Here is a 25,343-nt window from a genome sequence, read left to right as displayed (position 1 = left end):
TTGAAATAGCACTCAGTTTTACATGGATGGTTATTCGTGCAGTGTCCCGGTTGGAATACCGTGGAAATCGACGACATTTTGACTGGAATTCCCATGGAGTCCGCGAAAGTCCGGTTAATGTTGCCGTCCCTGACGGCCCGACCAGGTCGTTCGGACGGGCCCTGTATCTCTTTATGATGTAAAACATAGTATGCACACGTCTCTAAGTAGCACCCATCTCGAGCCCAGTACGGTCTGTAAAGACTTCTTTGCACATGGTAGGTGGATCTGCGCCCTTGTCTGTTCCCTGACTTCTGTGTTGCTTACAAGGGGAACTCTAGCGAATGCAATCGATCTTGAAGGCAACGTGACAGATCTACAGGTCGATGTACGTCGAAACGGCCGGAGGATGTCCCATTGGCTTGCCCTGTCGAGCAAGTCATATAGCTGGTTTCGTCACCCACCACACTCCGATCTTAATCTAGGACACCTTCCTTCAATGTTAGGTGGGAGGTTGTGACGCTGAGGTGGCTAAGTACGTAGCCCAGATATTCGCTGACAGAAGGTGAAGGATGACCGGCCTAATGGCCATACTGGCAAACCTTGGATAGGCGCAGACACGAGGGATCGACGACAAACGACAAAACAATAGTAAGTGATACTTCCAACCTCTGCGAATATTTCCCCGGAACTCAGAGCGGCCACAGATTGTTTGTTCCGACTGAAGGTCACGCAGTTGCGCACCTGAACTGTTACAGCACTGCGGGACCATCATCACACAGTGCGGCTGCCTGTGGAGGCCACACTGTCTTCCGAAGATAGGCCCGGGTCTGCTGGCAGGTGTAGTTGAAAAATCAGCGCTGCCGGGTCTATCTTCCTACCAGCCCTGTCCGCTGGGAGCTACGATCTTGCGCATATCATCTGGTCGCTGGCGATCGTCTAGTATAGTGAGGGGCAAGCGTTCTCTCTTTTGCAATTGCCCCAAAATTGGATTCTCACGAGCTTCACCAATTCTCAGAGCACAAAGTACAAGGCTCAAGGTGGGGGAAATGTCGCTTAAATAGTGATCGGTCCACTACCGTAGCCTGCTTGACAGCTCAGACTCAAAGCGCCACCGGGCTCATTTTTATACCTGCCGTGGGCGTTGGCGCCGTCGAGGACTCCATCCAGTTGCCTCGTTTGTGTCACTGTCCCCCGCCTTGCGCGGGGCTCCGAATCCAGCCCACGCAAGGTCGCATATGGGCATGCAGGTGCCCGAATGTGGTTTATGAGTAGCCTCTAGTCTCTCTTTTTTTGCTGTTGGCTCACGACGAGTGATGGCGATTTGAGTAGAACACGGTTTAGGTAGAGACGCTGCGTGCGAGTTAATGGTGTAGACCGTGTTTTTCTGGAATCCTGTCGTCGGGTTACAATGTGTGGCTCTAGCCAGCAGTGACCATAATCCTTCTCGCCTCACACTCACTCCTCGTTTGAGTCAGAGACTTTCTACTTGCTGCGAAACCGATCAAAGCGAATGAAAGACGCCGACTGGCTCGAAATGGAACATCTCGCCAGTAGACTTGGCGGATGCCGCTTGCCGTGATCTCGGCGGATCTTGGATCCGGGCCAGCCCGGTTCACCTGTCGGCAAGTCTGTGTGGATAAGTACAAGCGCTTGAGAATTCTATCAAGTCCTTGCGGGCTGTCAGGTAGCCTGAGAACATCCGCTAAAGCAAAGCCAGGAAGCTTGGAGACATAGTAGCCACAGGCCAACCTGTGAATACAAGATTCAGATATAGTCCACAAGAAGTTCAATTACTGCCTGCGTATCAGACCGTGGACTGGTCTGGAAACTTACCAGCTAGATGACAGTGTTCGATAAGAATATATAAGTTTTGGACAACTTCCCACAAACAGCGCCTCTTTTTCGAAAGAATTGTTCAGCAATTCACTGCAAGAATTCTGGACTCTGAAGTTTCACCATTGTAAGCTTGTGCAGTATTGGCAAGTTGGGAATAGACGACCGAGACACAAAAGAGCTGCCAGTACAGCTGGCGATAAGCTGAGTTGATAGTACCCTCTTTCGGTTAGTAATTTGCTTATAACCACCTAGCAGTCCTTTCATATCGATAATCTTGCTTAGGGAGCAAATAGTTTGAAAACCCAAAACCTTTTCCTTACCTGCCCATTTCTGTGCCTGAAAAGGTATAGATTTGAGCTATTATTCAGCTAGAGCATTAACTACGTACATACCACGCAAAGTACCCTTGAGAAGTGGTTGTGAGTGAATACATCACCTACATAGAATGACCAAAACTCACACGGTTATGGAAATCACGCCAAAACTGTTCGACGAATGGACCGGTCAGTTCTTCTCCGAGTTTGCCGCCATCGCCAAGTGCCAGTTCAGCTGGTTCTTTTCTGTCAACTGCTCCACATGTATCGTGTCACTGCAGCATCTTTCACGGGACCGCATTAAATGTGCAGGAGGGCATGCGTTGTCATTTCGTGCGACACTCTATATGCAGTCCTGTGCGCTGACTGTTGCGCTTGTGCTACTTCCGACCATGCTGAGTCCGGGCTAGCAAGCGTCTACCTGTTCGTATGTGTAAGAGGGTAAGAGGGATCTGAAGGCCATGCAGGCATTGAGGTTCGCTAGCAAAGTTGTTTACCACTTACTAGGTAAAACAATGGACAGCTTTTAGGAACCATTTGTCGTCTAAGACATCTTACAGGTTTACCATGTACGTTGTGGGGTTAATAGACAAGTAGATGACTGCCCAAAAGTCTTTCACAAATAAGGCATCGTATTCAAGAGACAAAGGCAGGCAGCTGGTAGGTAACTAGACTGAAACTGCTAATGGCATCGACAATTGAAAAAAAAAGATACCTGTTTCCGTTCGCCAGTGAAATGTTCTTGGGCTCTGACGATGCAGGTGAGGTTAGCAGTGTATAAGCAGCCGAAGAGTCCGGTTGGACGGCTGCCCGTAGGCTATCTCCGGCAGCTCTCAGAAATCAGCAGGTTGCCATGGAGATGACAGCCGCCGATGGAGCGGAACGGGGGAAATCGGACGAGCTCCATCCTCCCTATTTGCTTGTAGTTGCGCTAAGACAGGCCTGGGCGGCAGCGGAGTACTATGATCGGGCCCACATCACCGAACAAGTCCAGAAGCCATTGCGATCCTTGATGGTGCCCATCACTTCTGGCAGCCTTTGGGATTCCGAGCAGGCAATTGGCAATAAGCCTGCTGAAAGATGTGAGTTGCGTGACTACCCACCGGGTGGCTCTTTTGACAGGAATGCAATGTGTAGCCATCAATGAGTGTAGCAAAGGCAACGAACCCAGGCTCGGCTTGTTAGTCGCCGATCTAGGGAAGAACTCCGAGAAGTCGGTTTCGTGCTTCACAACCGACCAGTCAAGCCCCTCGATTGGGTCAACAGCTGAAGATTGTTAAGTATCCTCGGAAGTTCATGAACAAAAAATAAGAAAGCTATTAATGCTTGCCATGAATATAAATTAAGGTTAGAAAGCCATTAGCGGACAGCGTCTTCGCACACATTACATATATGTCATGCAATACAGCGGAAAAGTGACGGAACAATCTCATCAGGAATTGGAAGATGTGATGCTGGGATCTGGAGATCATCTTCAAGGGTACGTCAGAGGAACATGCTACATCGCTGGCCGCCCGCGATTATTGTCCCTTGGTCCCTTGTCGGGCAACTGAAGCAATTGGTGACTGGCGCCCTGAAGTACCTGCAGGTACCCCTTAAGGGGGTCCACATAAACGTGACATCTCAGACAAATCAGAATCATGTTTGGGTCTTCTTTTGAGGTTCCCGACAAAGCTGAAAGGAGGACGAGGTTTACATGGACAGGGTCGGTACCTATGATACAGCCAAGCTGGCCGGGGTCCACCTAAGGTATACTGTGGAGACGCCTTGGTACAACCCACCCGCTCCGCCCTGCCCTGTCCTGGCCGCTCCTCACCCTCGGTGCCTCTAGCCCGTTTCCAGGCACCTCTCGCTCTCGATTGTGCTGCCTCGTCTGCTTTCTTCCTCCGGTTCTGCATGCTTTCTACTGTGGCCATACGCACTCGATTCTCCAGTCTCGGGTCACACACGATCCTGGTGTGCTCCTCTTGGGCCCCTCTCATTCTCGCCGTCTTTCCATTGCCACGAGTTTCTCGCAGACTGTCCTCATTCTCTGCCGGTTCTCAACCCGCTCCCATCGTCTCTGTTACCCGTACCTCACTTTCGGCACCGACGTGCGCAAACGTCTGACTTTGTTCTGTTCAGCCCCCACTACCGAGCCTGCAATCCCCCCACGACTGCCCGCTCGAATCTCAAACAGTCGAGCTAAGAAAGACGTCAGTTCGCAACAAGCTGGGACCAAGCACATGCCCACAACGCGCCGTTTGGGCTTTTTGTCGCTTGAGGTTCAGACGAAGTCAGCGTACTGCCAGCTTCCTCCATGATTAACCTATCAAGTTACCCACACAGGCAAACCTTGCAGTTCTCCTTCCAAACAGTTTCCCTGCTTATTCTTTAACGTCGACAACTGCACCTGCTGAGTAGCGATCATTGTTGATCTGGCGATTCCTACACAGAAGGGAACTGGCTCTCAACGCAGCAATCCCGCCAAGCAAAACTGCTGTCGAAGCTCTGGCCCGAACCTCCAAGATCCGAACATTCCTCCACTTCGTTCAGCTGTAAGAAGCTGTCTGGGAGAAAGAAAAGCGAGGACAGGTACCAAGGAAGAACCGCGAGGAGAACAGAAAGGAATCCAGGCTCTCCATTTTTCCTGGTTGTGCGGTCAAAATGGTGCTCGAGGTTCCCGATGCCGGTCTTCTCTTGGAGAGCCCAGCAAATGCTGGTGTCGCCCTCCCTTTGCAGGCATTCGCCATCACATTGAGCGATAGCATCATCGAGGACATCATCACTTGTGTCCAAAATGGAGGCAGTCTCGAGCTGTCACTTGGAAGCGCTCCCGTAAGTATTCCAATGCAACTATAATTCAAGTGCGCTCATCGCACCAACTCCGCCCACTACATGTATCCCAATCTTCTTGAGTGTAAAATGCATTCTGAATATTGATTCTTTGACCTCAGAAACTGCACTTCGATGGGCGCGATGTCCGGATACCGAAGACACCTGACCCAGCTGGCTATGACCTCTTCCGATCTACGGCTGATAATCCTTCCACTGCCACACGGCTTCCGTATCCAGCTGCCTCGCTCTTCAAAGTCCCGAAGTTACAAAAAGCCAAGGCCAAAGCTGCGAAGACGGCCAGGACAATCAGCAAGAAAGAAGTTGCAATAAAAGAAACGCAAGTACGACCTTCAGCCGTGTCCAGCAATGCCGTACCGAAGCCTCCACAGAGCAAACTGGAGGATGACATTGCGAATCTTGAGAGCTCCTACGCTAAATTGGAAGCCGATAAACGGGAGAATGCGTATGATTCTTCAATTGGGAGTTCGGGAGGAGACCGGATGCTAACATGGATTGCTCTAGCACGCTCATTCGAGGACGGATGCTCAATCCCAAGGCTGCCAAAGGCAAGACAGGCAAAAATTTGCTTGAGCCCCAGGCTGCTGCTTCACCTCGGTCACTACCCCCAAGTCCTGCATTGAGCGGCATTGGATCTCCATCCCTAGCCCCAGCTATTAGTTCAGTGCAAGAGCGTGCCAAACAACAGCGATTCCCTATAATCCACGAACTAGCTGTACAGCCTTTGACTTGGAGGGAGCTTAAGGAAAAGTGGGACGCAGCAGGAGTCGATGGAACCGAAGAGGACTTCAGTGCTGCCGTGAATAAGGTGGCCACGCTGAACCCCGAAAACAAATGGGAGCTTGGGAAAATGCACTGGAAGGAGCTGGACGTCTTTGAGTATCCTTATGACAGCGAGAAGAGTCGCCAGAAAGCGATCAACAACGCCGTTCGGCAGTACGACCGGATGCGGCTAGCCTCGTCAGACCCGCTTTGGCAGAAGCTACTTCCTAAATCGGAGCGTGGGAAGGGCATTTGCCTCAGCAAGTTACAAGCTGCTATCGCGAAGGGTCCGGCCGTTTCCGGCCCTAAACTTAAGCCTGACGCCTCTAGCAACAGTGGGGGCGACTCCGAGAAGGATGATGCAAGCTCAGCAACAAAGAAGGCCAAGGGGGGTGAGCCGATGTCGAGGTCAAGTTCCCAGGCCTCGACCGGGAAAAAGAAGCTATCACCATCAGAGGCCCAGGCCAAGCGACTTCTTTCCACTTCAAAGAAGCCTGGTGCTACGAAATCAACACCCAAGGTATCGCCAAACAAAACTTCGAAAGGAGCGGGTGTGAAAGGTGGCCGAATTCTGTCGAAGGAGTTTGTCACAGATTCCAGTTCCGATGACGAGGCAGCTTCGTCAACCTCGATTTCGAAGTCAAGCGTTGTCGCGGCATCCCTTGGGAAACCTGCTGAACAGGCAGTGGATAAATCGAAGCTTAGCAAGACAAAGGAGGGGATCACTCTGAAACCGAAAGCTGTCTTGCCCTCGCGCAGCGTCCTGAAAGACAAGGAGAAGAGTGATGAAAAGGCAAAAGACACCATCCGTACTCAGTCTGCTGTGAAGTCTGCAAAGCCACCGGCAAAGCGTACTCGTGATGCGGATGATGACGACAGTTCTAGCTCTGGGACCCCACTCAGCAAGCGTGTAAAGTCGGTTGCAAAACCACTATCGACAGTGGCACCTCCGGCGAAATCCAGAACTTCGTCCGATACCGCGTCTGCCATTCGTGCAGCGGGCGCCGCGGTTCCTCCCAGGCCAAAGAACACATCACCTGCCAAATCTTCACCTCTTGCTTCCTCCCCACCAACTAATGCGTCAGATCTGGATCAAGATCGCGCATCATTCTTTGGAGAGCGCGAGCCAGACCATGGCACCCCATCTACCGTCAGCAACAATACCGACGGTAATGGGGCTGCCTCGGATAAGAAGAGGCCTACCGATGACTACTCGTCACCGAAGCCTAAGCGCCCACGATTGTCCGCGGACATCATTGAAAAGGCGGCCAAGTTCAAACAGTTTTACGCTAGATACGAACAACTGCATCATGAACTTGCTGGCCTTGAGAACCCAGACCCAAGCAAGGTGACAGATCTCCTTGATATGCACGATCGTCTTAGCCGGCTCAAGAGGGAAATCTATGCTGAAGTGGAACGATGATTCACTTGATATTCCCTCCGTTTCAAGAAATCATTTGATGATTGGTATACACTAGGAGCTTATGATTGTGCAATAGTTTCTATGGAATTACCTGAGTGGTTGATTTATTGAAACGCTTTAAAGTCTGCCAGGCTGAACAACACATTTGGTGGGTGTGGAGGGCAAAACTAATCGATCCTGTTTTGCATTTTTGGGAGACAATTACCAAATATGAAAACACGGGAGTGGCCTAAGGAAGTTTCACACTAGATGTAGCATTGGGTTTGGTTGGGCTGTGAGCATCTTTTCTTTGAGGATTCATACAGAAAGTGGGAAGCCGTTATGATTATTGAAGCGGTGTTTAGTATCTTTTGAGGGTGTTTTGGAGACACTGAAGGCTCCTGTTATAATGCTTTTTATTGCATGCCACTCTAGCTCTCCCCAGCCAATCATCTGTGTTGACCTGATAATGGTATCAGCAATATGGAAACCAGTGGACAGTTGTCCTGGCTATGATGATTTCACCAGAGTTCAGGGAAGAGACTTGTTCCCCTGAAATTTAAGGATATGACAATGCTTGTCTACGGATCACTTTCAAAATGATTGATATTATTAAGTTCACCGGGCCCCTGGACCTTTTCGACTGGCACCTTCTGCACGAGCAAAGCACAGTCAGTACATTTGTGAGCGTAATCATCTATCACGGATCTGTAGAATAATCATCAAAGATGAGGTAGACAAGTAGCTTGGAAAAGTGAATGATCCGGATGGCAGTATATTTACCCAGGATGCTCTTGATTTCTCAACTTGTGAAGGAGATAGAAAGGCATTCAAGGGCTCATTAGATCACCAGGCAATCACAGTAGCCTTGACCACGATGTATAAACCTAAGTGAAAACGGCGCCATCACTAACGTACCAGGCCACACGCAAGCGTTGTTACTAGCCACCATCCAATGAAGGTGATGCCCTATTTCACGGCATGACATCACGACTTTAATCTCAAACAGTGTAACTGATGGTCACCCTGGGTGAAGCCACTTTTGCAGTATCCCTTTAGTAAGATGGCACCATCGCATGTCTAATTCCTTTGTTGATATCGGTGTGCAAAGACCTAATACACCCCTATCCTCCATCCGTTTTCTTCCTATGCTTTACGATGCTCGCCCGCTGCTCGGCGACAACAGTAACTTGAGAACCTAACCGCTGCCGCTGATTAGGTTGATGAGCCGCCATAGTGAGGCAGTGTACCGTCACAGCCGCGAGAGAAAACGGAGGAGGCCGCCTCCCTACTGGGTCTTGAACAGCAAGATGGCGCAGTGGCCAAGGTAAAAGTAGATGAAGTGCTTCGTCTCTGGAAAAGGAACGTGTGTGTCAGCTCTCGTAACGGACTAAAATAAAAAAAAGTACCCTAACATACCGTGAGTCACGAAGCTGCCGAAGTTACGGCCCACGATGCAGTGCCAGGTTGGGCCCTTCCTTTCATCAAACTGTCCCAAATGTGTCAACCGCAAGAGATCAGGCAGCAAGCAGTACTGGATGAAAGTCATACCGTTCTCTTAATGTGCTGAGCGATGTCCTATGCGCCCAGTTAACATCATAGTCAAGATATGAATCAAATTAACCGGCATATGGCATTGACTGACCTTCTCAATGGTGAACCTCGCCATCGCCTCCTGGGCTATTATACGACTGAATTAACAACCTTGACCCATGTGGAGAGCACACCATGCTGCGGGTTCTACATACCAACCTCAATAGCCTCTTGTTGCATCTCCTCAGTCTTACAGAGACAGTATGTCAATATGTCTTCAGCGGGGTATATGAGCCAGCACGTAGGTGGCATACCATGTCGGCACTCTTGATCTGGGCTGGACCAAGATAGAGCTCGCATTAGCTAATGCTCGCCGGGAACAGGGTATCACGGCTGTATTGCAAACATACCCTCAAGCTTCTCCCGGGATGCTACCGAGTCCCTGATCCCAGAGGAACCGGCCTCGCTCTTCTTCTCGTCGCTCTTCATTGTGGATGCTATTTCTGATCAACGCAATCCCCATGGTCAGCGCAGGGAACCTGACGGCAGTGCTGGGCAGGAAATCAGGCGCCATGCGCGATGTTTGATAGGAGAGGGATAATGGCCTGACGCGATATCGCTAGGGATACAGATGGTGAAGTACGCCTGGGGGAAGCTTTTCATGCGACTCTAGGTTGTGGGGGCGACATACAGGCAAATGTCTCAGCGCCTAGGTTGGAAACGGAGTCGAAGGCACAGTACTGTCGCGAATGAATGTCTGTTAGGCAGGCAAGCAAAGCGGCAATCACAAACACGAGTGTTGTTTAGAGGCACTCGGCGGTGTAATGTTTGGTTCCAGGATCTCGGTGTTGAGGTCAAGCCAGTCAGCCCATCATCATTGGTCCAAGTTCCCTGCTCTTGCCTTCTAGGCGCGCATGGGCGTGCCGCGGAGCTGGGAAGGGAATTGGAGACAATTGGCGGGGAGAATACAGTGCACTATGATCTCTCAGTACTGTATTAGCACACGACAACCCCACATAATCACACAGTGTCAAACTGTTTACGGTGACAGGTAGGACACTGCACCAATATGGCACAGGAGCAATGCTCGTGAGGAGATAGTGGAGACCAACCAATAATCAGTGTCTGGCTGATAAGATAGGAGCAGCTGGGTGGGGCAGCGATTTTTTGTGGACGGTGCAGCGACGCAAAAAGTTTCAAACTTTTTTTCCCATCCATTTCAAAATGTTTATCTCAACATTTGCCCACAACAACGGAATGGTCAATCGGTAGTAATCAGCTTCGATTTCTGCCAACGGCAGATCAAAGGAAGTATCCAAGCTGTTTACCATGCAGTCGTCCAGAATTTTTGTCAAGAACCTGCCGCCAAATATCACCGAGAGTGATTTTCGCAAACACTTTGCGGTTCAAGGCCGACAGGTCACCGATGTCAAGCTGTACCCCAGCCGTCGAATCGGTTTTATTGGTTACAAGTCGGCCGAAGATGCTGCATGGGCAGTGAAGTACTTCAATAAAACATTCATTCGGCTGTCCAGGATTGCTGTTGACTTGGCCAAGCCGGTAGGTCTGGTTCCATGAGAGCATGGGAGCTGCTACTAATGACAGAAACAAGATTGCAGACTCTATTCCGAAGAATGGTGCTAAGCTAACCCCAGCGAATGGCAGTGCCAGAATATCCCTTCACAATGCTCCTGCATCTGGGATAGGGCAGGCCGAAGATGGGAATTCCAAAAAGCGGAAGCGGGAAGAGCCTGCCGAGGAGGCCGACCCAAAGCTACGGGAGTTCCTTGAAGTTATGGGCCATACCTCCAAGAAGTTGAGAGATCAAGATGTTCCCAGCGCTGAGCCGCAATCAGAGCCAGTGGCCACGGTTGCCGGCGGCGAAAGCGACGACGAATATGACGACGTTGCAGTACGCAAGAAATCTCAAAGCGACAATACTGTTGGCCACAGCATGCCATCAGCCGCACGTGCGGTAACCGCAGAGCTCCCCATTGGCGCGCCGCCGCCAGAGGAGCTAAAGGTTCCGGTACCTCCACCTGTTCCTGCAGATACCACGGATGATGACTGGCTTCGGTCGAGGACAAATCGCCTGCTTGATCTTGTAGATCCTGACGATCCACAATTTCCTATACGACCTGTATCATCTATGCCCGCAGCTGCTACTGCCCTCAAAGCGGAAGAGCATCCTCCTGGGGAAAATGCTGTTTTGTTAAAGCCTGACAAAGCAGGCGATGCCTCGGTTAAGGATAAAGCTGCAGAGCAGCACGGGAGCATGGAAGATGCGATAGCCACAATCAACAAGACGCGCAGGCTTTTTCTGAGGAACCTTTCTTACACTACCACTGAAGACGACTTGAGGGAGCACTTTAGCCGTTTTGGTGCTCTTGAAGAGGTATTTGTCCATCTCTTTTGTGTTACTTTCCCCTTGCCGCTTTGCCCTTTATGATGAATCCCATTGATAGGGACATCTTATGCCACTGGCGTATGACGAAACCTTTGGGTTCAAGTATTTGATAGATGCTTCGAGATCTGATAAACACGGGCCAATACCTCTACGACATTGTTTCTCTCTTCAAAGGCAGTGAACCCCAGCTAACAGGAATCTAGGTTAATCTTCCACTTGATAATCAGAACCGAAGTAAGGGTTTCGCCATGATTCGGTTTGAAAAACCCGAGGCTGCAGTCGCTGCATTCCAGCTTGACGGCTCTACCTTCCAAGGGCGGCTCCTCCACATCCTCCCTGCTGCTCCCAAGCGGGAGTTCAAGCTTGACGAATTCGCCCTGTCGAAGCTTCCCCTCAAGAAACAACTGCTACTGAAGAAAAAGGCCGAGGCCGCCTCGAGCACATTCAACTGGAATTCTCTGTTCATGAGTCAAGACGCCGTCAATACCGCTGTAGCAGAACGCCTTGGCATCTCCAAACATGAGCTTTTGGATCCCACGGATGCATCTGCTGCTGTGAAACAGGCAATTGCGGAGACCAGTGTGATTCAAGAAGCAAAGACCTACTTCGCAAAGCATGGCGTTAACATTGAGGCCTTCAAGAACCAGCAGCGTGGTGACACAGTCATTCTAGTGAAGAATATTAAAAACACAACTGCTGAGGAGCTGAGAGACCTTTTTGCAGAGCATGGTAGTGTCCTGAGAGTGCTGATGCCACCGAGTGGCACTATTGCCATTGTTCAGTTTGCGCAACCCGCAGCCTGCCGCGCGGCCTTTGCAAAAAAGGCTTACTCACGCTTCAAAGACTCGGTCTTGTTCCTTGAAAAGGGCCCGAAGGGGCTTTTCACAGACACTCCACCTCTACAACAAGGCAACCAGACTACTGGGGTTCAGAAGCTGTCAGCTGCTGAGTTGCTGGCACGCGACGACGCGGAGGAAGAGAGCACGGTTGAGACAAGCTCGCTTTATGTCCGCAATCTTAACTTTTCTACAACCTCCGAAGGTCTGGCCAATGCCTTCAAGCACCTGGATGGCTTTGTTAGTGCGACGGTCAAGACCAAACCTGATCCTAAGAAGCCAGGTCAGGTACTTAGCATGGGTTTTGGTTTCTGTGTATTCAGAACCAAGGAGCAAGCACAGGCGGCTCTCAAGGCCATGGATGGCACCGTCCTTGACGGCTACAAGCTCGTGATCAAGGCATCGCACAGGGGTCTGGATGCGGCCGAGGAACGCAGGCGGGAGGATCTTGCCAAAAAGGCAGCTGTCGTCAAGAGGAAAATTGTGATCAAGAACTTGCCCTTTCAAGCAACCAAAAAGGACATTCGGGATCTTTTTGGCACGTATGGGAAACTCGTGGCTGTCCGAGTCCCAAAGAAATTCAACTCTCAATCACGCGGGTTTGCTTTTGCTGAATTTGCCACGGCAAAGGAGGCGCTTAACGCACTCACTGCACTTAAGGATACTCATCTGCTTGGACGGCGTCTGGTTCTAGACTTCGCAGAAGCTGATGAAGTCGATCCAGAGGAGCAGATCAAGGCCATGGAGAAAAAGACACGGGATCAGTTGAACAAGGTCACTTTACAACAGTTGACAGGGGGAGGAAGGAAAAAGATCAACATTGGGGGAGACCATGATGAAGATGAGCGATGATAGCAATGAGTCCATAATTTGATAGGTCTCAAGTTTAGATACCACATCCCAAGATAATGTTCCGCTGACCCTTGCCAAGGACTGCATTGCCTACCAATCCCCTTGAGTTCCCTGCAGGAACATTGCCCACTCACGGCTTTCGTTAGTGATTGTCTGGTTTAGCAATGCTCCGCGCCTCGCATATTCAAAGATGACCAGTTGCTATGGCGAGCTAATGTTCTCCATAGGTACACACCTGCAGCGCACCTGAATGTCCAATGTGGTGTGCGGTACGAATCTGCAAGCAGCGACACTTCGCTGTCTATTGCCAACCTCCAGACCACACCGCAAACAACGAAGTATTTTGTGCTTGCTTAGATATTTGAGATGTTCATGAATGTGGTGTTCTCCAGGATTTGGAATCCCCTGCGTTCCAGTTGGCGCGCTTGTTGGACGAGTATTGGAAGGCTGGCCCAAGTCCAACGACAGTGTTTGGCATACTTATCTGGGTAGCTAGTTCAGTAACTCCTTGAGTGATATCTTGCAGAAGCATATCTGCACCGTGATGAAGTGACTGATCCTTACTTCATGTGGGCGCTGATGGCTACCCCTCGTTATAATACATCTTGTGTTCACCTTTCTTGCTCTCGACATGCGTATCTTGTATCTCTCTATGGCTTACATTACGACCTAGTGCCAGTCCTCTGGTGAACTCCTTCACTATTCTTTTTCTGTCGACGTTCCTGTTCCCAAAGTTGTGTACTACCTACCTCAGGAGCGTCTTCGTCGTCTCTCTTATCCCATTGTGCTCAGCAATAGAGATACATGTCCGACTCTCAATCATTTCTCAGCAATACTGTGGCATTTCGGCAGATCACGGATTCGAGCACTGCTTTGAGACTGCTTTGAGGCGGTCACTTCAGGACTTTGCAGGTAGCATAGAGAGCAGCATATAGCTCTCACAGCACTCTCATCGATTCCATCATCAATCCCAACTCCACCAGTATTGCAGCCCTTGACCCCAGCAAACACTGCAAGATCCGGATCCGTGATGGATGGCAACCAAGTGACCTTTGTGAATAGCGATCTTACTCATCCCTGGATGAGACGCAAGATATACACGATGAATCAAACACAATACAATTGAAAGATGCTGGTTGGTGAGTATTTATGGATTACTTATTGTCAACCATTGGGGCCGGAAGAACAGCCTGGTCCCAGCATGATGAGAGAAAGAAGGTGTGGAACCATATCCAGGTGCTGAGAATTTCTTGCTGATCATAGATGCCGTAAGTTGGACCTAGCCACCCAAGACCTTCCTTTCAAGCCCCCGCCAGCATCAGTCTTGCCATCAAGTTTGTCTGGTGTCCCGTTTTCCTTGGACTTTCTTGTCGTCGCTCTCCCCTCCTCCCCCGGTCCAACCAACAACGGCCGACAAAGGGCACACGCCCCCTTACTTCATCCCTGCAGTCCATTTCCTCTTCGGTGAACGTCAAGAAGATAAAGACAAGCCGTCAATACTGTGTCGCTCTGAAAACAATCCGGCATTGATTGCCTTGTCTGAAGGGCGTCTTCCCAATGAGCGTCCAAACTACGAACACTTTTCTCAAATTCTGGCGTTGAATGACCAAATACTCCTCTTTCGACTATATATCTCGCTCCAAGTTGCGCTCGAGATGCAGACAGTTCCCTCCACCCGGCCTTTGCCCAGTGGCATGCAGATAGCCAGACCCTGTCTCGCTCAAAACCATATTTTCATGTGACACGAAGATCCAGCACCGTTTTGGCATGACCTGTAGCAAATCTTTGGGGGGATATTGCTAGATGAGTTCACCAAAGAGATGCATCAGGCGGAATCAGACAGCGTCAACCGGTTGAGCGAGAAATCGGAAACGGCATTCCCAGAAATCCATCAGGCGTTGAGGGTCATCACAATGACGGCACAGGCGCGCGCTGCGACATCATCCATATGCATGTCACACTCGAGCTAGATAAGAAATACTGGTTTCCTGAGCACTCACAACTCAAATCCTACGTTGACATCAATATTGAGCAGCCGCCTCTGTTGAGTCATCAATGAAAAATCCACACCCGGCTGGTCACACCTGCTGAATTGCGTTATACCGACGAAGATCCTCTCCTTCAGAATGGTATTATGAGACTTCAAGCGAAATCGCAACTCAGCATCAACACCGGCCGGAATGCAGTGGATCACGGAACGGGATAAGCGACCAGTCGTACGAATGCTTTCCCCAGTGCAGCTGTAAGGACTCAGTGATGCTTCCGTTCCTAGCGAACGTCTTTGCGCATGCATACACGAACTGCACGGAATATCTGGCACACCCCGAGCTTAGGCAGGGTGAGAGTGACTGCAAGTCGATCTTCAAGCCTGATGGTGACAGAACTGAGAAATTGAGGTCCCAGCGACGTCAGAAACAGCCAACACAGATGGATTTGGTTCCCAAGATTACGATGGTCGAGATCTTTTCAAGTTCACCGATCCCTCCACATATAAGCATGGCATGAGCAGTTCGAAGAATAACCGAGGGACACGCCGGGCTGTGATGCTCTGGACATTTCGAACTATCCATAGTATCCAAAAAGGGAAGTTTGTCACAGCCCAGGGAGGGAGGACGCACTAGAGGTTCTTGACATTTCTGAATCCAGAAGGATGGTATTAACAACGGCATGCCATTATAAGTGGCCACCGGTTCTTAGAGGATGAACATCAAGGGCCTGTCACCGACACAGGAGTTACTTCTCGCACTATATCCAGGAGCGTAGTTATGCCCCCGGGCCCGTCGTTGCAGCAGCAAATGGCGGCTACTATGAGTGAAAACCTCTCAGCCATGTGGGATCATTCAAATTCCATCGGCTCTCTTGCTGGTCCTGTGGTCTAGACGACCTATAGTGCTCATTTCATGACACAAGCATCACAAGAACACACGATCGCGATCCAGCCTGGTAACAATCTTTCGAAAACTTCAGGAATCATGGCAGCCTTGCAACTCTACCACTGGCCGCATCCTTACCAAATTCCTTCAGACAGTCCTTTGGCACCAGTTCTTGTGCGGGTGATATCCTGCCAGACTACATGGCTAACCATTTACCAGTCACAACAGCCAGTATGGCACCGGGTGGCCACATGGTCGGTAGCGCTGGAGGTCCATCTGCTGCAACTGACCACTTTCTCGAGCAGATCGGCACGCTACCAGTGGGAATAACTCTGGCGCGCACTTATGATGGAGCCACACCTGATGGTATTCCATCTTGGAACAAAACTAATGTTATTTCGGTACTGCTTGTTGGACCTTTAATCAGTAACAGAGACACCAGGAACAAACGTCGCAGTCTCTGCAACCAGCCCTGCCCCAACGCCAACACCAACACCCATGGATATCGACCACCATCGCTTCCGCTGCCTTTCTTCCTGGCAACAGAATGATCATGAGCTCTGGACTCCTACAACTCTAAACACGCCCATTGACGAGTGTAAGCCGCTCATTCCTATGACTGGAGCAGAACCAGGGGCCGGTTGCGGCGGTGACTGCCCACTGCCTGAGCAGAAGCGGCAGAATTCTCGTGGTGACGGCGCGACAAAATCCGTGACGGTTGTGGCTGGTTCGGAAGAGGACGAACACCCCCCCTTCTGCTCTCCTGGCCCTGCTTGTTGAGCTCTCCGTCCTCCTGATGCTAGACAGCTGCCGAACAGGGAAAGAAGACTGATCCCATCCTCATCGCCTTCCCTGTCCCCTTTGTCGGCGTTGGAACCGGAGGATGAGTGCCCTCCGTTGGCAGTACCCCGGTCCGCGGAAGGTGAAGGGAAACAACAGGGATGTTAGTCACAGCAAATTGGTTGGTTGAGACAAGCTGGTGAGGGCAGGGTAGTATCGAGGAATAGAGAGGAAGATCTACCAGTATCGGTGAGGGCGATAAAGGAGAACATTGTCGTTGGCGCTAAGGGTAGAGAATGGGGGCTGTTTAGGGGGGGTGTTTTGGGGGCATGGGGTTCTTGCCTTTGTGGATTTTGACTTGGTCCTGATTCTGGTGTCAACTCCATTGTCACACTTTAGTAGCAATTGGAAATTGTTTTGTTGGAGGAATGGGTTATGCTAATGTAATAATAGCTGCATATTCAATTCAAGCAAAAGCAACCTTCTTTTTTTGTTTCACTTGAAAGAGAGGCCTACAAAAAGGGAGGACCAGGACAATGCAAGCCGGGGGGTCTGTTGGTCAGCATTTGGATGAGAGCGTGTTGCTACACTTGAAGCTATTGTTCGATATCTTGTTCTAGGAAGAGGCATCCATAAGGCCCTGACAGAGCATAGCAGGACAGCTTGCGCCTGTAACCTTAGTGTTTACGCCAGGTATGTCCCCAATGTTCAGGTTTTGACTTTGATATTGGGATCGGTATTCGGGAGACCTCACCAGCAAGACATATTGTCTGGGGCTTAGATCTTGATAAATCTCGCTTATAATATTGAGGACTTGTTGTGGGCGGCTATTTGCTTGCAAGCGCTTTCTGCGGCTTGGGAAGTGGTGGTACAGATGGAGTCGGAATGCACCCACTTGTGTGGTGATTGCGCTACTGTGGTCTGCACGACAGGCTAGCAGCGTTTCTGCTTGGTTTGGTGCATGTCGCACGTGGGCATGGCTGCGACGAATCACTGGCGCTTTGGCCAGCCCAGCTGCAACGGCGGGTGGCCCACTGGAATCCCTGTGAGACCCGTCTCGTGCCCTGGTTGATCTGAGCTTGGCCTTGGACAAGCGCCACGAGTGGAACAGAGTTGGCGCTTCGGAGCGGAAAGGTATGCTTGTGTTCCACTCTGCATATGGCCTGCAGGAGCCCTGTAGCCGCGGATCTGGGGTTGTGAATGACCTCAGCGAACCACCACATTACCATTTCCGACCAGAGAACTTGATGAGCAAGCAATTGGTGCTTGGAAACAAGCTCAAACAGGACCTAGAGCTAATCCGTTTTTCATATCCAAGCCATGGCCCTCAGAACTGTCCCCATCATCGGGGACCGAGAGTCTGGAAATGCTGAATGCCGAGGAGCCTGTGAAATGCTCGTAGCACCATAGTTTCCCTAAATATCTTGGTCGGCCAGCTGCTGAACAGCTGCTTTCGAATTTGACTGGGCCTTTCTTGATGATTTGCCGCGTAACCAAATCTAAGAACCTGCTATGACCCTGCCCAGAGTCTCCTGACCAGGCTTCACTGTATGAAAGTCATAGGTCATAAATGTGCTGGCCTCAAATGACGTGTGTGTGCAACATATCCAACAACTCTACGACTTATTCTTCTCATCACGTGTTCTAACCTGGCCAGATTCTGACCTGTATTGAAATCAGCAGTAAGGCCGGTCTCTAACTTCCCTGCTGTGTCATCAACGCATCCACGCCGTGATGCATTTGCTCCTTAGGCCGGACCCCTTGGTTTAGGGATTCTTGGGATGGAAGATCGATTAGCAGGCCTCAGGGCTGCTTTGCCTTTACCATCATATTTCTTCTCCCATTCCTGAATAGCACTGTCTTTAAGAACAGCACCTTTCACCCTGGTCACGTTGTTATCTCGCAGCTGGCTGCCCTTCTCATGAGACTCAAGTCATTGTGTGGCTCTCTTTGTTCTTGAATGTTGCCTTCGAACAGTAGACACGATGGGTTTTTGAATTGTATCAGTCAATTAAACTAACAGACTACCTTCCCGTGTGTGGCGCCACCGGTTCCCACTCTCTTGCTGACAGTGGACGAATTGACTTCATCACGGACATCACAATCGTCTCCGGAACGACTCTGCGACACGACAAGCTCTACAGCCTTTACAACCTCATAAAGACTTTATAACCGACTTAACAACGACGTTGCGCTCTACAACTGGCAACAACAACTCAACAACAACAAAGTTTGGCAACTGTCAACGCGGCTTTTGCAACAAATTCATCTTTCGGTCTACTTAATGCCAGCACACAATACAATAATCCTATCACCACGTCCATCTACTACATCCATTCGTCCACAATAACACTTTGACGTCCATCCCTCAATAACAGACCAATCTAGTCAACTTCCTTTCACGACTGTCAACGAACCGGTTGCTCTTCCCCTCTTACTCTTCAATATCCTAGCACTCAACATTTGGTTAATTAACCTATTGAATATCGCCTAGGAAGTCAAAACCTTTTTTGTCGCCAACCAAGCTTATTCTTCAAAGACAAGGCACTTCCACAAACACTTCCTTCCACATCAACTACATTCCCCTCATCGACTAGTCTGGTAACCTGGTCAACCAGAGCGCACTTTTCCCACTGCAACACAACTTTTCCTTTTCACGAATTCCCACAAACCCGCAATCTTGCCCTCTCTACTTTCTATTTTCCGCACATCGACCGACTCTGAGAGTCAAACCACCTCGCTGAAAACTTCCACTCAACCAAAACCATCACGTCTTACCCTCATCAATCAACTTTCATATAACCTGTTTTTGCGACTCAAGTTGACTGTATTGATGATGGAGCTCTCTTCGAGCAAGGCCATGTTGCTGGTGGCTGCCCTCTTGGGTATAGCCGCAGCTCACTCCTGGACGGAGGAAACACGTCGCATCGGCCCCAAGGGTGACTTCATCGGCCCACCTGGCTACCCAAGGAAGTATGCTCCTGAGTCCAGGGATAGTTACAGTGTTTGGCTGCTGCCTCCCAATGGAGGTCTTAACGAGTTCACTCCCGATCTTCTGGCCGTTCTTCCCACCAAGGCTGGATTTGACGAGTCTAGTTATCACCCCCAGTACCCTATGCTCAAGGTCGCCCCTGGTGACTTTGCCGCCATCTTCTACAACGAAAATGGGCATGTTTCCCGAGCTGGCAGAGATAATCCTGAGAAGCCTATCAACCGCGGAACGGTGTACCTCTATGGCACTACGAAGAACGATCTCACTGGTCTGACACTCATGGATGTTCACCTGAAATGGACCGCCGATGGTGACATCAATAAAGGCAGGCTGCTTGCGACCCGCAACTACGATGATGGCCAGTGCCACGAGGTTCTCCCCGATACAGGGGAGGCGGACGGTATTTTGACTTGGCGCAAGGAACACATCACTAAGGTCGAAGGCCTCAGGTGCCAGTCGGACTTCCAGATTCCCAAGGATGTCAAGCCTGGATCTATCCTTACGGTCATTTGGGTCTGGGACTGGCCGTCCATGAACACAGTCGGTGTCGCTGTTCCTCCGCATACCTTCAAGGGCAAGACTTTGTCAGGCGAGAAGCGGGTCAGCAAATTCGAGCTCTATACATCGGTCGTCGACTTTCAAATAGTCGACCCATGCGATCCGGTTTTGGGCGACATCAAGGGCCCCACCTGCGCCAGCGTTCCCTTGAACAAGAAGAACATCGTCCGCTTTGATCGCACTCTCCCCGCAGTCAACCGCTCGATCGAGGCTCAGCTTGTTCATCCCTTCATGGTCCACGTCCCTGACTTCACCGAAGACCCCAATTTGATCCCTCTCAAGCCGCTCATCGGAGCCAAGAACCCCAGGTTCCCGCTGGACAGCAAGATTCTCGATGCGCAGTACGAGTATTTTACTCTGGGCGGCAAGGCCATCCCCACGGCCACGGCCATCGTCACGGCAACAGCCGTCGCTACAGTTACTGCTCCTGCCGGCGGTAAGAACGCCGTGGTCACGGTCACAAATGTCGTGCCTAGCGCGACTTACACGACCTTCGTGACGCGTATTCGTGACTAGGTTGACGCGGGTGCCGCAAGTACGACCTTCGACACGCGTCGCGTATGATCAAGGTCTCGAGGAGCAGGAAAAATGCTTTGCACATAGCATACTAGGCTCGAAAGGGATTTTCATCAAGGGGCAATTTGGGCTTTTCTGAGCTTTTTCTTTGGCTTTTCTGGTTTCAATTGAAATGATACAGTTATGGGTTTGGATTTTTTTACCGGCAGGAACTGGGCGACTGGCCGGCAATAGTGCATAACGATACCCGAGTCTCATTGACCATTCACTTCGGTCTCTGCATTGTGGGAGTTCCCCTATTGAGGTTTCTCAGGAAGCTTCGGGCAGAAACAACCACATCCGATGAATCAGTATGGAACGTAACGTTAGTCTTTTCTTTCCCGTTCGTCTTTTTTGCAGTTCGTCGCATATTCACATAATAAGCCAAATTACAGTAGTTCATGATGAGTTTTGTTCCCATCTTTCATCTTACCTGGCATGTATCACTCTTCATTCTCAGGACATGATGCGGGGGTTTCGGTGGCCTGGACATAGGAGGTTCGCATCCACGGACCGGCGCAGGCTTTAGAAGGGAATCAGATAGCTACACCAGCAATGGAATGAACTTTTATTAAGACATTGGTTCGCGGTTTGTGGTTTATTGCTTCGCATCGCGTTGGGGAGGAGGGGTTCAAGTGTCTCTGTTTGTTTCCCCTCCCCAGGGGCTCTCGCTGCCCCGGAAACGGACTGTCGCCGACAGCTGGCGTAAAGTGCTTGCCAACTGTTATTTCTTGGCAGACCCGGGCGTCGCTGGAGCCAGCGTGGGCACATCCTGTTTTCCGTTCGCTTTCATTTAAAGTTACAACGGTCTCAAGATCACAGTGATTGTCGTCTCCAGCTTCCTACCTTGAATCTTTGGACGTTATCGGCATCAATTGTCGGTAGTACACAACTCTGTAAAAAGATGCCGCCTACAGTGCTCCCTGAAAATGGAAACCCACTGTAAGTTCTAAATCCCCACGTCTTTTCGATTGAACTTGGCTGTCTTTGTTTCCACGCTGTGAGACATCGGATGCTTTGAGAGGTGGACGGACTTTACACCAGTAGTCCACTCCAAAATCTTCACCAGCACGCTTCAGTAAATATGTTATTATTGCATGCACATCATTTTTAATTATCCAGAATCGTCTTTGACACTCCTTTTGGGTCGTCATTTTATCTTCGAATTGGTACTGAGGAGCTCAACTACCAGTGTCTTCTTTGACATAACGCTAGGAGGTATGTGTTGTCGTCGACACTGAATTCTAATACCAAAACTGCTGACCTCAAACCCAACATCACAGGCGAGCCATTAGGACGCATCAAAATGGAGCTTTTCAAAGATGTGGTCCCTAAGACAGCTGAAAACTTCCGCCAGTTCTGCACCGGAGAACACAAGAACCATCTAGGTCGGCCCATGGGCTACAAGGGCTGCAAGTTCCACCGTATCGTAAGCTCCACCTTGGCTTGCTATGTATCAAGGCTATTATTGATGTTTTCTCTTTTTAGATTCCCAACTTCATGTGCCAAGGTGGTGACTTTATCAACGGTGATGGCACAGGGTCGGTCTCCATCTATGGTACCAAGTACTTCAACGACGAGAACTTCAATCTGAAGCATGACCGTCCTGGTTTGCTGTCCATGGCGGTAAGTTGACCCACTTTTCCTAGCTTTGGAATAGGAGGTTCAAGATAACTGATGGTAACTCCTGCTCATTAGAACGCTGGCCCGAACACAAACGGGTGCCAGTTCTTCATCACAACGGTCCCGTGTCCGTTCCTTGACGGCAAGCATGTTGTTTTCGGCCAGGTTGTTGAAGGCTTGGATGTGGTTAAGAAGATGGAGCATGTGAAGACGGGGCGCAAGGGCAAGGACGTTCCTGATCTGGATGTGGTCATTGCCCAGTGTGGTGAAATGTAGAGCTGCTTGAAATTGAATATTGGGGATAAATTACATCTAGAGTTTGATATCTTCGTCGTTACGAATAATGTTCATGAGCATATATGCATAGGACTTGACCATGTCTATAGTTTTGACCCTCGATCTCATGTTGACAGCAATCTACAGAGTAACTAAAATGCAGGCCAAGATAAAATAATGGCAAGCAATTGTTGGTATCACCAGATGACGTCTATTGGTTGAGTCTATGTCATAGTTAGATTCATATCTACAACCTTGGTGAAATATTTAGCCTTCAGCCTCGATCTCATAGCTGTTGGACTTGTGTTTTGGCGTGAACTTGAACCCTGGTGGTGCTGGTCCGAGGAACATTTCGCTGAGACAAAATTAGCAAACAATCTGAAAGCAGAATGCGGGGTTTCTATGGCATAAGAGACATACCTTATTTTGATCCAGTCCTTATAGTTCTTGCTAGCAAGTAGCGTCTCGAGCTCATTTCTGCCGCGATACGCAGGAGGGCGATCGTTCAAGCTGGGCGGCAAGTATTCAAGCAAGCCGACGGGGACATAGCGGTGGAAGAAGCTCATGAACTCGAGCAGGAACCGACGGGTGTAGTTGAGCCCAAGTTCATCTGAGCCCCAAGCCTCCATACCATAGCGGCAGAATTTCTCGATATACGACAATCTCTCGGAAGAGCTCTTGTCGAGATACTGGCCTTTTTCAATCTCCTCAAAGATCCATGGCTTGACGAGCGCTCCACGCCCAATCATGACACCGTCAACCTTGGCCTCATCCAAATGGCGGAAGTAGTCCTCATGTGAATAGACATCTCCATTGCCGATGAAGTACATATGCCCACCGTTAGGCAGCGTACGCTCGTCTGTCTCGCGCACCGTGTCGGCCAAGCTGTCAGCCTTCTCATTGAACTGCTTGATCAGCGCAGCGCACTCAGCAATGTATCCCCAGTCAGCAGCACGTGTGTACCGCTGCTGACGTGTGCGGCCATGCAACGTCACGGCCGCGCAGCCCGGGGCGCCAGTCACGTCGCGCATGTCCTCGCTGCCAAGAGCCAGGCGCTCAACGAGTTTTTGCGCAGTGTGCCGGTCGTCACGGACGCCCATCCGGATCTTGGTGGTGATGGGCACCTCGCCAGAAACGGTGTTCATGCCACGGATCATGCGCTCCAACTTGGAGGGGGCATCCATCAGCGCAGAGCCGGCGCCCGTCTTGTAGACGGCGTCGACAGGGCAGCCGCAGTTGAGGTCGATCAGGCGCAGGTGCGGCAGGAACCGGGAGAGGGCCTCTGTGGCTTTGATGGCGAGCCATGGGACATTTGCCGTAATTTGAGCGCCGAACTTGAGGTCGCGGGAGTGCTCGTAGCCCTGGACAATAGGCGCCTTGGGATCGATGCGAGGAGGTGTAATTTCAGACTCGTGGGCTCGCATTAGAGTCCAGTCTGCGTTCTGCCCTTGAAGTAAAGGCATACTCAGTGCCATTTCGGAGTATGTAAGTTGAGCACCAAGCTCAACGCAGAGGCGACGGAATGGCAGATTTCCCACTGTGGTCAACGGGGCAAGAATTGGTGTTTCGCGGCCAAAATAAAGCCTCCTTTTCTCAGAGGGCTTTAGAGGAGGCTCGACATACTGGGCGCGGTAGTCATTCAGCTCGTCCGCGTCATCCTTAGACTTGTGATAGTGTTTTCGATAAAGTTCAGTGTCTTTGGAGAGCCACTCGAGGTACTCATCGGACTTTTCCATTTTGACCCGTTTCCTGGACAAGTCGATCTTGATGCTGGTCGGCATGATGTTGACTACTCCGGGTCTAACCTCGCCAGTCTGCTCGTCCTGATGCTCAACCACACCTTGATCCGAGTTCCGCTCCGTGAGCATCAGCTCGGTTCGACCATCTTCTCGAGTTACCTCTTGCATGTGGCTTCGCACAAACAAGCAGCGCCACCCAGACGGGCACTTCCCGTATTTCTCCCAAACTGGACATTTGCCATCAAAAGTTTTGAGGTCGGGGCGGCGACCTTCTTTCAGGTATTTGCGAAGGTCATGGAGAGCATTGCAGCGATCTCCTTGCTTGCAAGTACGAGGAGAAAACTCAGGACTCCATGCGACGGAGTTGCACAGGCGATGGCTGTCCCCGAAGATGCCAAAGTCTCTGTCCTTGTTTTGGCCGCCTTTTCTCTTCCGCTTTCCATCATTGCCAGTGCCCTGCTGCTCGTCGTGCGCATCTCTCCCTTCGGCAGCATCATCGGCGACGACCTCGAATTCATCCGTTTCACTTCCTTTCCCATGGCCAGATGGGAAGATGAGATACCTGGGTTCATCGCGGTCAGTCGTGAACAGGGAACATGAAGTATCAAAGCTTCAAACAGTTTCTTACTCTTCTTTTATGGGAGCAACTCCCTTAATCCTTGGCCTTGGCTGCTTAGTGGCTACTTGAGATAGCTCCTGCGCAGCATCTGGAGCAGTATCCAGCTTCACTCGCTTTGGAGCAGGCTCGCCAGGACCGTTTTCGTGATGGCTCGAGCCATTGGTCTCCTCTATGGGACGCTTGACCATCTCTTGTGGCTCCATCTCAGTTGGATTTAGCTGTTAGTTAAAGATTACAACTGAAACTCGTGTTATTCTTGACTAAGAAATGTTAAGATGGCACATTGATGTTGTGAGAGCTTGCTCTTAGTCTTTTCCTCTTTTTTACAACTTCTGTTGACTGTTGCCCCACAGCGGGGTGCTGGCCTTTTCAGTTTCAGCTTGCTAGGTTGGACGAAAAAGTGGGGCTCCACTGATTAATGAGTGTTCGTGTTAAAAGTTGAAACTGTCACTTTGAAACCCTGCAAACATCCGCAAATGAGATTAGGGACAGTCATCTGTGAGCCATCTATGTCTCCTGGGAAATAATCTGTGGCAGGTTGATTATAACTGGATGTCTCTTGGTCTACG

The 25,343-nt window shown here is 50.3% G+C and overlaps 6 protein-coding genes across 6 annotated transcripts; 4 read left to right on the top strand and 2 right to left on the bottom strand.

Annotated features, from left to right (window-relative positions):
* Positions 1 to 4,778: 4,778 nt before the first annotated feature.
* Positions 4,779 to 7,152, top strand: CTHT_0058250 (uncharacterized protein; the record flags this gene model as incomplete). The annotated part of the gene is made up of 3 exons (XM_006696082.1): positions 4,779 to 4,949; positions 5,069 to 5,412; positions 5,472 to 7,152. The coding sequence occupies 3 exons, from the start codon at positions 4,779 to 4,781 to the stop codon at positions 7,150 to 7,152; spliced, it is 2,196 nt and encodes a 731-aa protein (XP_006696145.1).
* A 1,267-nt stretch (positions 7,153 to 8,419) lies between these two features.
* CTHT_0058240 (putative dynein light chain 1 protein) lies at positions 8,420 to 9,153 on the bottom strand (the record flags this gene model as incomplete). The annotated part of the gene is made up of 7 exons (XM_006696081.1): positions 8,420 to 8,484; positions 8,551 to 8,620; positions 8,683 to 8,709; positions 8,777 to 8,811; positions 8,880 to 8,913; positions 8,979 to 9,001; positions 9,075 to 9,153. 7 exons carry the CDS (start codon positions 9,151 to 9,153, stop codon positions 8,420 to 8,422), a joined length of 333 nt encoding a protein of 110 aa, XP_006696144.1.
* An 840-nt stretch (positions 9,154 to 9,993) lies between these two features.
* Positions 9,994 to 12,759, top strand: CTHT_0058230 (multiple RNA-binding domain-containing protein; the record flags this gene model as incomplete). Its single annotated transcript, XM_006696080.1, has 3 exons — positions 9,994 to 10,224; positions 10,277 to 11,059; positions 11,275 to 12,759. The coding sequence occupies 3 exons, from the start codon at positions 9,994 to 9,996 to the stop codon at positions 12,757 to 12,759; spliced, it is 2,499 nt and encodes an 832-aa protein (XP_006696143.1).
* Positions 12,760 to 19,248: 6,489 nt separating this feature from the next.
* CTHT_0058220 (uncharacterized protein) lies at positions 19,249 to 20,478 on the top strand (the record flags this gene model as incomplete). The annotated part of the gene is made up of 1 exon (XM_006696079.1): positions 19,249 to 20,478. One exon carries the CDS (start codon positions 19,249 to 19,251, stop codon positions 20,476 to 20,478), a length of 1,230 nt encoding a protein of 409 aa, XP_006696142.1.
* A 968-nt stretch (positions 20,479 to 21,446) lies between these two features.
* Positions 21,447 to 22,416, top strand: CTHT_0058210 (putative cis-trans protein; the record flags this gene model as incomplete). Its single annotated transcript, XM_006696078.1, has 4 exons — positions 21,447 to 21,459; positions 21,801 to 21,946; positions 22,006 to 22,143; positions 22,216 to 22,416. The coding sequence occupies 4 exons, from the start codon at positions 21,447 to 21,449 to the stop codon at positions 22,414 to 22,416; spliced, it is 498 nt and encodes a 165-aa protein (XP_006696141.1).
* A 267-nt stretch (positions 22,417 to 22,683) lies between these two features.
* On the bottom strand, positions 22,684 to 24,962 carry CTHT_0058200 (uncharacterized protein; the record flags this gene model as incomplete). The annotated part of the gene is made up of 3 exons (XM_006696077.1): positions 22,684 to 22,771; positions 22,837 to 24,717; positions 24,784 to 24,962. 3 exons carry the CDS (start codon positions 24,960 to 24,962, stop codon positions 22,684 to 22,686), a joined length of 2,148 nt encoding a protein of 715 aa, XP_006696140.1.
* Between the last annotated feature and the right edge of the window lie 381 nt (positions 24,963 to 25,343).

The sequence above is a fragment of the Thermochaetoides thermophila genome, assembly GCF_000221225.1.
Source record: "Thermochaetoides thermophila DSM 1495 unplaced genomic scaffold scf7180000011820, whole genome shotgun sequence".
NCBI classification, from domain to species: domain Eukaryota; kingdom Fungi; phylum Ascomycota; class Sordariomycetes; order Sordariales; family Chaetomiaceae; genus Thermochaetoides; species Thermochaetoides thermophila.
Note: the sequence above shows the minus strand (reverse complement) of the source record. Positions and strands in the feature narration are given on the sequence as shown.